Source organism: Arachis hypogaea, chromosome 6 (genome assembly GCF_003086295.3).
Source record: "Arachis hypogaea cultivar Tifrunner chromosome 6, arahy.Tifrunner.gnm2.J5K5, whole genome shotgun sequence".
Taxonomy (NCBI): domain Eukaryota; kingdom Viridiplantae; phylum Streptophyta; class Magnoliopsida; order Fabales; family Fabaceae; genus Arachis; species Arachis hypogaea.
Window position 1 is genome coordinate 102,633,088 of NC_092041.1, and position 14,879 is coordinate 102,647,966.

The 14,879-nt window shown below is 36.2% G+C and overlaps 1 protein-coding gene across 1 annotated transcript; it reads right to left on the reverse strand.

Moving 5' to 3' along the window:
- Nucleotides 1–13,889: 13,889 nt before the first annotated feature.
- Nucleotides 13,890–14,564, reverse strand: LOC112805839 (uncharacterized). Its single transcript, XM_025848166.1, has one exon. It carries the CDS (start codon nucleotides 14,562–14,564, stop codon nucleotides 13,890–13,892), a length of 675 nt encoding a protein of 224 aa, XP_025703951.1.
- Nucleotides 14,565–14,879: the final 315 nt, after the last annotated feature.

Consider the following 14,879-nt stretch of genomic DNA (forward strand, 5'->3'; position numbering starts at 1 on the left):
TGGAGATTGAGTTGTTTGATGTATGTGGTATTGACTTCATGGGGCCTTTCCCACCATCATACTCAAACAATTATATTCTGGTGGCAGTGGATTATGTATCCAAATGGGTTGAAGCTATTGCAACACCCACTAATGATACTAAGACAGTGCTGAAATTCCTCCAGAAACACATCTTCAGCAGAATTAGTATCCCTAGAGTACTAATCAGTGATGGGGGCACTCATTTCTGCAATAAACGGCTTTACTCTACTTTGGTTCGGTATGGAGTTAGCCATAGGGTGGCCACTCTATTTCATCCACAGACAAATGGGCAAGCTGAAGTCTCTAATAGAGAACTTAAAAGAATCCTGGAACAGACTGTGATTAACAGTAGAAGGGATTGGGCAAGAAGCTTGGATGATGCTCTGTGGGCATACAGAACAGCATTCAAGACTCCTATAGGAACTTCTCCATACCATCTTGTGTATGGAAAAGCCTGTCACTTGCCAGTGGAACTGGAATATAAGGCCTATTGGGCAACTAGATTCCTAAACCTTATTGCCAAGTTAGCTAGAGAAAAACGACTGCTCCAGTTAAATGAGCTAGAGGAATTCAGACTCAATGCTTTCGAAAATGCAAAAATTTACAAAGAGAAAGCAAAAAGATGGCATGATAAGAAGTTGTCATCCAGAGTCTTTGAACTAGGGCAGAAAGTTCTGCTATTTAATTCTAGGCTCAGATTATTCCCCGAAAAATTGAAATCCCGGTGGAGAGGTCCATATGTGATTACAAGTGTGTCACCATATGGATACGTGGAGCTTCAGGATAATGATTCTAACCAAAAGTTCATTGTTAATGGACAGAGAGTTAAACATTATCTTGAAAGCAATTTTGAGCAAGAATGCTCAAACCTGAGACTTGATTAAAGCTCAGTAATAGTCCAGCTAAAGACAATAAAGAAGCGCTTGCTGGGAGGCAACCTAGCCATTTACAAAGCTTATTTGTTAATTAATTGATTTTTACAGGTTTATGTCAATTATCTTCAAGGTAAAATAGCAATTGCTTGTGTTCACAGAGTTACAGAAGGATTCATAGGATAAAACAGCAAAAAGGAAGCTCCTGGTGCGAAAAAGTGAGTAAGAACTTTTTTGGGCGTTGAACGCCCAAAAGAAGCATCTACTGGGTGTTCAACGCCAGTAAGGATAGCCATCTGGGCGTTAAACGCCAGAAAGAAGCATCTTCTGGCATTGAACGCCAGAAAGAAGCACCTTCTGGGCGTTTAACGCCAGATTTACAGCGTCCTGGGCGTTCAGAAAAACGCCCAGTGACAAAGGAGTTCCTGGCGTTCAATGCCAGCTAGAAGCAACAGCTGGGCGTTGAACGCCCATGAGAAGCTGCAAATGGGCGTTAAACGCCCAAAACATGCAGCGTTTGGGCGTTTAACGCCAGGATTGTGGGGAGGAGGTAAATTCGTTTTTACTTCACATTTTTTCCAATTTTCATATCTCAATTCATGATTTCTTACATAAACATGTTACAAACTCTCTCCCTTCAATTCCAAAAATTTTAATCCTAATTTCTAAAATTCCCTTTTCAAAAAAATCAAATGTATCTTAATTCATAAACACAAATCCTTTTCAAATCCCACCCAACTTCATGTCAAATTTTTTTCAAAACTCAATTATCTTTTCAAATTCATCTCAAATCTTTTTCAAAATAAAAATTCAGATTTATCTTTTTCAAATATCTTTCACAACTTTTTCATTTTAAATTATATCTTTTTCCTATCATATTTATCTTTTACGAATCATATCTTCTATCTTATCTTTCTTCAAAATTTTTGAAAACCCACCCCTTCCTTTTAAATCCACATTCGGCCTCCCTCCTCTTATCCACCATTCGATACTTGCTCTCCTTATATCCCTCTCCTTTCCTTTTTTTTGCTTGAGGACAAGCAAACCTCTAAGTTTGGTGTGTTTATCCGTGATCACTAAACCATACCCACTAAGATCATGGCTCCTAAAGGAAAACAACCCACTCCAAGAGGCAAGAAAGAGAGTATTCCAAAACCACTTTGGAATCAAGGGAAGTTCTTAACCAAAGAACATTCAGACCATTGCTACAAAATAATGGGTCTAAGGTCAGTGATCCCAGAAGTTAAATTCGATCTGAAAGAAGACGAATATCCGGAGATCCAAGAGCAAATTCGAAACAGGAACTGGGAAGTCCTAGCTAATCCTGAAACAAAGGTGGGAAGAAATATGGTTCAGGAATTCTACGCTAATCTGTGGCAAACAGACAGGCAGAGAATATCTGGAACTGCCCTCTATGACTATCGGACCTTGGTCAGAGGAAAGATTGTTCACATCCACCCTGACAAAATCAGGGAGATCTTTAAGCTACCTCAGCTGAAAGATGACCCAGACTCCTTTAATAGGAGAATGATGAGAACAAATAAGGGCCTAGACAAGATTCTAGAGGACATATGCCTCCCTGGAACCAGGTGGACCACCAGCACCAAGGGTGTCCCAAATCAACTCAAGAGAGAAGATCTCAAACCAGTCGCCAGAGGCTGGCTGGACTTCATTGGGCGTTCTATACTGCCCACTAGCAACCGCTCTGAAGTCACCATTAAAAGAGCAGTGATGATCCACTGTATTATGTTGGAAAGAGAAGTGGAAGTTCATCAGCTGATTTCGTGTGAACTTTACATAATTGCGAATAAAAACTCCAAAAATGCCAAATTGGCTTATCCAAGCTTAATCTCTATGCTATGTAAAGATGCTGGAGTGAAGATGGGAATAACTGAGTATATCTTAGTTGAGCGACCAATCACCAAAATATCAATGGAAAGACAACAAGTGCAGGATGACCCCATCAAGAGGAGAGCACAGGAATTCCTCCCGGAAATCCCTCAAATTGAATACTGGGAGCATCTTGAAGCATCTGTTACCAAATTGCAAGAAGCTATGGACCAAATAAAGGAAGAACAGAATAATCAAAATAGCATGCTTTGTAAACTGCTTGGGGAACAAGAAGAGCAAAGGCGTGACTTGAAAGAACTGAAGCGTCAAAAACTATCTCTTGAAGGACCAAGCACCCCACAGACTAGAAGAACATCCAGTTCTTAAAATAAAGGTTGTTGAGTCCTAATCTTAGCTTTAACTCTGTGATAGTTGTTCTTATAGGAATTTACCTTAGAAGTTATATATAAGTAGTAGTAATTAGTATATCTATTTTAATTTTATTTCCAATTAAGTTATAATTTATTTTTCTCATCATCATCAAACATGAATAAAATAGTAGATTTTTAGAATAAAGAGGCAATTTAATTTTTTCGAGTTCTTAATAAGGAAAATTCTAATTATTTATATGTGGTGGCAATACTTTTTGTCTTCTGAATAAATGCTTGAACAGTGCATATTTTCTATATTGAATTTCATGAATGTTAAAATTGTTGGCTCTTAAAAGAATAATGAACAAGAGAAATATTATTGATGATCTGAAAAATCATGAAATTGATTCTTAAAGAAAGAAAAAGCAAAAAAAAAAAATCATTGGATAAAGAAAAAGAAAACGCCAATAACCCTTAAAACCAAAAGGCAAGGGTGAAAAGGATCCAAGGCTTTGAGCATCAATGGATAGGAGGGCCCAAGGAAGTAAATCCAGGCCTAAGCGGCTAAATCAAGCTGTCCCTAACCATGTGCTTGTGGCATGCAGGTCCAAGTGAAAAGCTTGAGACTGAGTGGTTAAAGTCATGATCCAAGGCAAAAGAGTGTGCTTAAGAACTCTGGACACCTCTAATTGGGGACTTGAGCAAAGCTAAGTCACAATCTGAAAAGGTTCACCCAGTTATGTGTCTGTGGCATTTATGTATCCGGTGGTAATACTGGAAAACAAAGTGCTTAGGGCCACGGCAAAGAATCATCAAGTAGTTGTGTTTAAGAATCAACATACTAAACTAGGAGAATTAATAATAATATCTGAATTCTGAGTTCCTATGGATGCCAATCATTCTGAATTTCAAAGGATAAAGTGAGATGCCAAAACTGTTCAGAAGCAAAAAGCTACTAGTCTCGCTCATCTAGTTAGAATCTGAGCTTCACTTGAAACTCTGAGATATTATTGCTTCTTAATTTATTTTTATCCTATTTTATTTATCTAGTTGCTTGAGGACAAGCAATAGTTTAAGTTTGGTGTTGTGATGAGCGGATATTTTATATGCTTTTTGGGGGTAATTTCATGTAGATTTTAGTGTGTTTTAGTTAGTTTTTAGTATATTTTTATTAGTTTTTAGGCAAAATTCACATTTCTGGACTTTACTATGAGTTTGTGTGTTTTTCTATGATTTTAGGTATTTTCTGGCTGAAATTGAGGGAGCTGAGCAAAAATCTGATTTAGGCTGAAAAAGGACTACTGATGTTGTTGGATTCTGACCTCCCTGCACTCGGAATGGATTTTTTGGAGCTACAGGAGTCCAATTGGTGCGCTCTCAAATGGGTTAGAAAGTAGACATCTAGGGATTTCCAGAAATATATAATAGTTCATACTTTGCGTGAAGATAGACGACGTAAACTGGCGTTTAACGCCAGTTCCATGTTGTAGTCTGTCGTTCAGCGCCAGAAACAGGTTGCAAGTTGGAGTTCAACGCCAGAAACAGGTTACAACCTGGCGTTCGACTCCAGAAACAGCCCAGGCACGTGAGAAGCTTAAGTCTCAGCCCCAGCACACACCAAGTGGGCCCCAAAAGTAGATTTCTGCACTATCCATCTTAGTTTACTCATTTTCTGTAAACCTAGGCTACTAGTTTAGTATTTAAACAACTTTTAGAGACTTATTTTGTATCTCATGACATTTTAGATCTGAATTATATACCTTTTGACGGCATGAGTCTCTAAACTCCATTGTTGAGGGTGAGGAGCTCTACAGCGTCTCGATGAATTAATGCAATTATTTCTGTTTTCCATTCAAATACGCGTGTTCCTATCTAAGATGTTCATTCGCGCTTCACTATAAAGAAGGTGATGATCCGTGACACTCATCACCTTCCTCAATCCATGAACGTGTGCCTAACAACCACCTCCGTTCTACATTAGATTGAATGAGTATCTCTTAGATTCCTTAATCAGAATCTTCGTGGTATAAGCTAGAATCCATTGACAGCATCCTTGAAAATCCGGAAGGTCTAAACCTTGTCTGTGGTATTCTGAGTAGGATTCAGGGATTGGATGACTGTAACGAGCTTCAAACTCGCGAGTGTTGGGCGTAGAGACAGACGCAAAAAGATCAATGGATCCTATTCTGACATGATCGAGATCTGACAGATGATTAGTCGTGCTGTGACAGAGCATTTGGACCATTTTCACTAAGAGAATGGGAAGTAGCCATTGACAACAGTGACGCCCTACATACAGCTTGCCATGGAAGGAGCCTTGCATGTATGAAAGTGAGAAAGCATTATGTTGCAGGAACTCAGAAGACAAAGTATCTCCAAAACTCCAACATATTCTCCATTACTGCATAATAAGTATTTATTTCATGCTCTTTTACTTTTTACAATTAAAACTAAGAATCATTATTGATATTATATCCTGACTAAGATTAATAATATAACCATAGCTTGCTTCAAGCCAACAATCTCCGTGGGATTCGACCCTTACTCACGTAAGGTATTACTTAGACGACCCAGTGCACTTGCTGGTAGTGGTACGAGTTGTGAAAAGTGTGATTTACAATTTCGTGCACCATTCTTTAATTGAAGGCACCACACCAAGCTCGTTTATGAACTTCTTCATCCATACAGCTTCTTTAGCAGCCTCACTTGCTGCTATGTACTCAGCTTCAGTCGTTGAATTAACTACAGTAGCTTGTTTGGAACTTTTTCAACTCACTGCACTACCGTTTAAGGTGAAAATATAACCTGAAGTAGATTTACTATCATCTTTGTTTGAGGCAAAACTTGCATCAGTGAACCCTTTTGGTATAAGTTCAGAATCTCCATAGATGAGGAATTGGTCTTTGGTTCTTCTTAAATATTTAAGAATAGATTTAACCACCTTCCAATGTTCTTCACCGGGATTTGCCTGATATCGACTGGCTACTCCTAGCGCATATGCGACATCAAGACGTGTATATGTCATGATATACATGATAGCTCCCACTGCACTAGCATATGGTATTCTACTCATGCGTACTCTTTCTTCAGAAGTTTTAGGACAATCCTTTCTGCTGATAGTAATTCCAGTGCCTATTTGTAAATATCCCTTTTTGGAGTTTTCCATCTTATACCTTTTTAATATGGTATCAATGTACATAGACTGTGAGAGTCTGAGCAACTTTTTAGATCTATCTCTATAGATCTTTATTCCTAGAATATAGGCTGCTTCTCCCAAATCTTTCATGGAGAATTGTTGAGATAGCCAATTTTTGGTATTTTGCAATGATGGCACATCATTTCCTATTAGTAATATTTCATCAACATAGAGTACTAAGAAAATGACTATACTCCCACTAAATTTTTTGTATATGCAAGGATCCTCTTCATACCGGATAAAATTGAACTTTTTGATTGTCTTATTAAAGCAAATGTTCCAACTTCTAGAAGCTTGCTTTAGCCCATAAATGACGCGTTGCAGCTTACAAACTTTACTATGATCAGACTGAAGTGTGAAACCTTCAGGTTGTGTCATGTACACTTCCTCTTTGAGTTCTCCATTAAGAAAAGCTGTTTTCACATCCATTTGCCATATTTCATCATCATAGTATCCTGCTATAGCAAGTAGAATCCGAATATATTTGAGCATTGCCACAGGAGAAAATGTTTTTTCATAATTTATTCCCTCCTTTTGACGGTATCGCTTGGCAACTAGACGGGCTTTATAGGTCTCTACCTTACCATCTGCTCCAATCTTTTTCTTGTAAACCCATTTGCAACCAATAGATTTTATGTCTTTTGAGGGTTCAACCAAAGTCCAAACATTTTTTATCCTCATAGACTCTATTTCAGATTCCATGGCACTCTGCCATTTTAGACTTTCGAAACTTTACATTGCCTTTTCATAAGTCTTAGGATCATTATCATCATAATCGATCCCATTTTTCATATCATCTTGCACCATTAGGTTTAGCCTTAGTGGTGGACGATGTTCTCTTATGGACTGTCAAAGAGGTAGTTCTTGTACCAAATTTGGAGGTTGCTGAACTGGTTACAAAGGTAGTTCAAGGATTGGTTCATTAATCTCTCTTTGAACTACTATCGGTTTGTTATCCTCAACTCTTGAAGATGATAAATTTGGTGTTAGTTTGAGTACATTCAAAGTTGGTTGCTCAACTTGAATTTCATATTCTTAAGCTTGTACTATTTCATTGGTTTCTTGAACTTCATCAAGTTCTACTTCTTCACCTTATCTTCCTTTAGAAAGAAATTTCTTTTCTAAAAAGGTTCCACCTCTTGCCACAAATACTTTGTGTTCAGAAGGGTGATAGAAATAATAACCCATTATTTTTTTAGAGTAACCAATGAATTTACATTTATCGGACCTAGCATCAAGTTTATTACTTTGTAATTTCTTAACATATGCTGGACATCCCCAAACTCTAATGTGTTTGAGATTTGGTTTTCGTCCTTTCCATATCTCATATGGTGTTGAAGAAACTGCTTTAGTGGGTACTTTATTTAGCAAATATGCTGCTGTTTCTAAAGCATAGCCCCATAAATTCAATGGAAGATCAGTAAAACCCATCATGGATCGAACTGTAAGACCTAGAAATTTTGGAAAAATCTTATTATGAGCTAATTTCAATTTATTTATTCATTAAAGATTTTATTTTCATAAATTATTTTATTGCAAGTAATTAAATCAAGTTCTAATAATTAAAATAGAAATTTTACTTAATTTTCTAATTATTGGATAATTTTCTATATTTAAACTGTAAAGCTTCGTCGTTATAAAAGAACAAGAATTTTATGACTTAGTTTAAATAATTGAGATTTTAAGATTTAATACTTTAATTTTTATAAACAAAGAAAATTAATTATATTATCTCTAATTTTAAATTACAATATTTGATTAAATGCAATTTGCAAAATGATAATTAAATAATATTTTCAAAGTGATTTTGAAGGATTAAATTTAGATTTCAAAATATATACAATATAACTTAATTTGATTTAGAAATTACCAAAATATCTCTAATTTCAATTCCCCCAAATCAAACTCTAATTCTAAAAATTAAACACAAAACCCTAATTCCCTTGTATCCAACCTAGCCACCACTAACATTTTTAGAAAAAAGAAGAAGAAGAAAGCAACAAAAGAATGGGAAAAACAAAGTGGGGATAGTGGAAATCAAGGAAAAAGAAAGAAGAAAGAAAGGGAAGAGAAGGGAAGGGAGACGCAGGAAAGGGAGAAGGGGAAAGGAGAGGAAGGCGGTGGGGTGGGTGTCACTGCCGCCATTGCCGCCGCTATTGGCAAGGGAGAAGGAGATCTGAGAGGAAGAGGGCGCTGGGGATAAGGGAGCTGCGACAGGGGAGAAGAGAAGAAGAGAGGGAGCCGCCGCCTGATAAACCACTATTTCATGGTTTATCTTGTGCTCAATTGAGTGATTTTTATCAACTCTTCACCCACTTATTCATACTATTCGTATGTTTTACGTTTTCCTTCCTGATTTTGTACTATGATTGAAAACATGCTTCTTTGACCTTTAAATTACTAACTTCAATCCTCTCTTATTACCATTAGATGCATTGATATGTGTGTTAAGTATTTTCAGAGATTACATGGCAGGAATGGCTTGGAGGGTGGAAAGAAAGCATGCAAAAGTGGAAGGAATACAAGAAGTTGAAGGAACTGCAAAGCTGTCAGCCTGACCCTCTTGCACTAAAACGATCATAACTTGAGCTACATAGGTCCAAATGATGCGGTTCCACTTGCGTTGGAAAGCTAACGTTCGGGGCTTCGATTTGATATATAATTTACCATAGTGGCCATACAGATAAGCAACGCAAACGCGTGCTCCACGCGGACACATCGCAGTGACGAAAATCAGCGTGGCAGATTTCTTCTCCAACGATTTGTGGGCTGTTTTCGACCCAGTTTGCGACCCAGAAAACACAGATTAGAGGCTATAAAGTGGGGGAATCTATTCATTCATAATCATCAGCTCATAATTTGTAATTTTAGATGTAGTTTTTAGTGAGAGAGGTTCTCTCCTCTCTCTTAGGATTAAGATTAGGATTTTTAGAAATTAGGAATTTTTATTATTTCAACTCCCAATTTTTCTTCTGAGCTCCAGGTTCAATATTCCTTTAATTTAACCTCTCTTCTACTTTGAGATACTTTAATGCTTTTATTTATGTTTGATTTATGTTGCCCAATTGGCTTATGAATATTTTCCATGTTAGATTTGACTGCTTTGAATGAATGTTATTTGAGGTATTCCAGATATTTATGATTTTAATTTAGCTTTTTATATTATTGGCTTTAATTGACTAACTGGAAGCTCTTGAGTTATCAACTATTCAGGATTGATTTTTATGTCGGCTGATTAACTGGAATTCCACTAACTCTAGCCTTTCCTTAAGAGTTGGCTAGGACTTGGGAAATCTAACCAATTGGTTCACTTGACTTTCCCTTGCTTACGCAAAGGTTAACTAAGTGGGATTAACTTCCATTCTCATATGAGTAACTAGGATAGGACTTCCGAATTTTCATATCTTGCCAGAGTTTATTTTATAGTTAATTATTTTATTTTATTTGTCATTTAATTTACTTGTTCCTCACTTTCAAAACCCCAATTTACAAAACCCATAACCAATAATAAGAACATACCTCCCTGCAATTCCTTGAGAAGACGACCCGAGGTTTAAATACTCCGGTTATCAATTTATTTAGGGGTTTGTTACTTGTGACAACCAAAACGTTTGTAAGAAAGGTTGATTGCTTGGTTTAGTAACTATACTTACAACGAGAGTTTACTATAACTTCTAAACCATCAATCTTCAGTTCTTCACCGCCGTTCAGCTCGCCGCCGCCGTTCGGGCTCTCACTGAGGTCCCGTGCCGTTGCGTCGCAGTTTGTGCCACCGACCAAGGAGACCGCGCGAGAGAGAGCGAGACGCGAAGGAGAGGAGGCCGCGAGTCCCCGTCCATGAAGCTCACCGCTGTTGCTATCCGTGCCGCCATTTGGGTCACATGGAGGAAAGATGAGGCGCCGCTGTTGCGCGCTCCGTCACCACTATTGCTAGAAGCCGCACCGTCGTGGCCGAGCTTCTGCCACTAGGAAACGCCAACTGCCACTACTACCGTTCATGTCCACCGCAGTCACCGTTGGAAGCCGCCGTTACAGGAACCACCACTGCCACTGCCGGTAAGGGTTTTAAGTTGGTTTTCCTTTCTGTTGAGTTTCCAAGAACTTCATTGTCGCTGCATGTTGTTCAGGTCACCGCTGCCGCTTGGGGTGGCTCTCGAGGCTACCGCCAGATCAGTTAAGAGATTGCCACTGCTCTGTTTTCTTTTACCATAAGTATTTATGTTCTGATAACCCCTGTGTTAGTGTCCTGTTATGTGTATTAAAATCTTTGCGATATTAATGTGTTAAGAATTAGTAACTGAGCTTACATGTGGCGTTTAGGGTCGTTTCTGTCATTGAGAGAGCAAGCAGAGCAGAGGTTTTGGTTGTCGTTGATTCGGGTTGAGGCGAAAGGAACTCTGTGAGGCGTTTGGGTTGTGGTTTCAACATGTCGAGGTAGGGGTTTTCTTAAAATTTATTTTTTCTTATAGAGTTGTTATAAATAGATATTAATGTGAGAAACATATGTCTGTGATTATGATTGTCTTATGAATGTGGTTGTTTGCTGGATTGAATGACTGATTGCTTGATTGCTTGAGTGGTGTGTGATTGTTGAAAAGAAATCAGTTTGAAAAGTTATTTAGTTGATTATTATGAAAAGTAGTTTTTCTTGGTTTTGAAGTTAATTTGATAATGTAAATGAATCGGCTTTGGAAATGATTTGAGATATGAAAATGAATTAATTTTGGAAGCGGTTTAATTTTGAATTAGTTTGATTTTATAAATGATTTAATATTTGTGCTGGTTTAATTTTGAAAAATATTTATTATTGGAAATGGTTGTATTTGAAAATAATTTGATATTAGAAGTAGTTGAATTTTGGAAAATGATTAAGCTTTGGAAATGGTTGAGAAAGGGTCTGAGGAATGTTTGGATGGGACTCCAAAAGGGTGGCAGAATCCGAGTTTTAGAGGAGATGCTGCCAAAATTTTATAAAATTGAAAGTTTCATTTGAAGTAATTATATAAAAAGATTTGGTTTTAAACATTAAATGTTTTAAGATTAATTTATTTACAAAAGAAAGAATTATGTTTTGAATTGGGATTGTTGATGAATGGAATGGAAGGAAGGATGATGAGGATTGACTTTGAAATATGACCTTTGAATGAATTTGGAAATGAGATATGGATTGATGAATGATGATGATATTGAGAATGACTTAGAATTGATGAATGTTGAATGAATTATTCATATGGCTTATGAATTTGAATTATCTGAGACACGAGTTTTCCTGGGTATACGCAGTGGCTTACCACCACTTGCTCCAAGTTGAGACTCGGTACTCTATTGACCCTACGACGTAAGGGTGACCGGGCACTTATAAATTCTTGAAAATGGTACCCCCATTGAGCGATTTGATATATATATATATATATATATATATATATATATATATATATATATATATATATATATATATATGAGAAAAAGTTATGCATAGACTCATGGAGATGCGCGTCGGGGGACAGTCTAAGGGTTTAGCAAACCTGACTTGTTGGGTTGGCTGTATAACCGACAAATGAGCTCATTAGCCATAGGACAGGCATGCATCATATGCATTTGTATGCTTTGCTTGGGTTTGAATTTGTTTTGGTTTGCCTAATTGTTAAGCTGTTATTAACTGCTACCTAAACTATTTGCTATAACTGCTACCTAAACCTGTGCTTTTCTTATCTGTTTTGCCTGTGTTTGTCCCGGTGTGCTACTTTTGAGAATGAGCTTTGGTGTTGAATTGATGATTGCGTTGATTGATTACGTGGTTGGTTTCTGATTAAGATTTTCCTATAAGAAAAGAAAGGTTTTGGATTTCTGGATATTTAAATATTAATTTTCAAAAAGGGTTTTTGGATGACTAGTTGTTGGTTTTTAAAAGATTCAAAGGACGAACAATAACCACTGAGCTAAAAAATAAATTTTTCTTTAAATATCTTATTATGACAATTCTAAAACTCTGTGGTGAGACCGTGTGGTTAGATTCTCACCCCCTACAGCTTTATCTTTTCAGGAGACGGATGAAAAAGCTCACGAAGGGTTGTATTGTCTTTCGCTTAGTCGATAATGCTATTTAGTTTTTATTTATTTACCCCTCACCTTTAATATTATATTATATAAGAGGGATAGAAGTTGTATGATTTGTATGTATATAATATGTATAAGTTACATGAGTAAGAAGTTTTGTACATGTATATGCTTGTTTTGTTTTATTTAAAAAGTATTCTTTTTTCGCTTTTCACAAAGAATAGTGATACGATTTCTAGTCAAAGGCTCCTATTTTATTATTAAGTATATGAAGTCGTCGTAATACTTCTTGTTATCAGAGTAGCGTAGCCGGAAGCGTGACATTCTGATAGTGAGGGTGTTACACGAACCATTTCTAATAAAGTTTGATTCCTCCTCTCTGAAACACCATTGTATTGTGGAGTATCAGGAGGTGTCCATTGAGAAAGAATCCTATTTTTCTTTAAGGTGTCCATTTAGAAAGAATCCCATTTTTCTTTAAGTACTCAAGAAAATTATTATTTAGATATTCTCCTCCTCTATCAGATCTAAGCACCTTAATGCTTTTACCTGTTTGATTTTCAACTTCACTATGAAAAATTTTGAATATTTCAAATGACTCAGATTTGTGTTTCATAAGATACACAAAGTCATATCTAGACATATCATCAGTGAAAGTGATAAAATAAGAATATCCTCCTTTGGCTTGAATTTTCATTGGTCCACAAACATCTGTATGTATTAGTCCCAATAATTCTGTAGCCCTTTCTCCATGTCCCATAAATGGAGTTTTGGTCATTTTTCCTTTGAGATAGGATTCACAAGTTACATATGATTCATAATCATATTTGTTAAGGTAACCTTTTTTTATGTAACTTAGAAATCCTTTTTTCTCTTATATGACCAAGTCTACAATGCCAAAGATATGATTCATTTACTTGATTATTCCTTTCTCTTTTGAGAGTAGAAACATGCATGACAAAATTACCATTTAAATTGGAAAGAATTTAAATGCCATATTGGAGATAGCCATTTACGTATAAGTCATCACCATAATAAGTAGAACAAATGCCATTTTTAATATTAAAATAAAAACTAAATTTGTCCAACATAGAAATAGAAATAACATTTGCAACAAAATTAGGAACATAATGGCAATTCTCCAATACTAATGTCTTGCCTATAGACATTGCTAAAGAAATAGATCCTATAGCTACAGCAGCAACATTTGCTCTGTTTTTGACTTGAAGGTAAGTTTCTCCCTTCTTTAGCCATCTACTTACTCGTAGTCCCTGCAATGAATTGCAAATATTATGAGTACTTCCGGTATCTAATACTCATATAGAAGAATTAATAGTAGCTAAAGAAATCATGAAAACTGTTTTCAAGCATGTCTTACCTTCCTTTTTGGTTTTCAAAAAAGTAAGGTACTCCTTGCAGTTTCTTTTCCAATGACCTTTGCCTAAACAATAAAAGCATTCAGCATCATTTTTGTCAGCATTTTTTTGTTTGCCCTTGGATTTGGTCACACTACCCTTAGGTATCACGAGTTCTCTTTTAAAATTATTCTTTCCATTTTCCTTTCTTCTTAGAAGAGCTGCCAATTACCATAGCAACTCTTTTCTTTTTCTCAGATGCAATTTGATTCTCATAATCAATTAGCATGTTGAGCATTTCATGAAGATCACAGCTTACTTTAATCGTATTAAAGCTAACAATGAATTGTGAAAAAGTTTTTGAAAGCGATTGCAAGATCAAATCTTGTGAAAGTTCTTTGCCCAATTTGCATCCCAACTTCTCAAGTTGTTCAATAAGATCAATCATCTTAAGAACATGGGATCCAACAAGAGAGTCCACATCAAGTGTGGATCTAAACAAAGTTTTAGACAATTGATATCGGGCCGTCTTACTTTGTGCACCATACATCTTCTTAAGATGTTCAACAATAGCTGGTGGATCCATATCCTGATGTTGCCTCTGAAAATCAGAACCCATGGATGTTAGAATGATGCATTTGGCAGTAGGACAATTTTTCAAGTACTTCTCATAAGCCTTGGTTGTCTCATTATCAATACTTCCATCCTCTTTAGGAACTGAGGCCGTAACAACAGGCTTATCGATCATATCAATTAGCCTTTCATGCATGAGAACAATTCTCAAATTACGATACCAATCATCATAATTAGCTCCAGCCAATTTGTTATTTTCAAGTATGCCACGCAGTGATAGAGCAGACATATTATTCATGAATCTAAAAGGAAAAAAACAAATATAAGTACGTGTTTACACATACAAATAACACTTTCTACAATAATTATTATTATAGAAAATTAAGAAATCTTTATTTCTTAAATTAAGTGTTAAAAAATATTTAAAATCGTGAATGAGTATCTTAGTTGTCAAGTCATTACTCATACATTTTTTAAATAGATGACTAAATATATCACATACATTTTAATCCCAAATAATTACCTGGTTATCAGGTTATTATTTAATTGAATTATATTTTATACCCCTATTAGGTTGTCTAGGTTCAAGTAAAAATTAATTCAT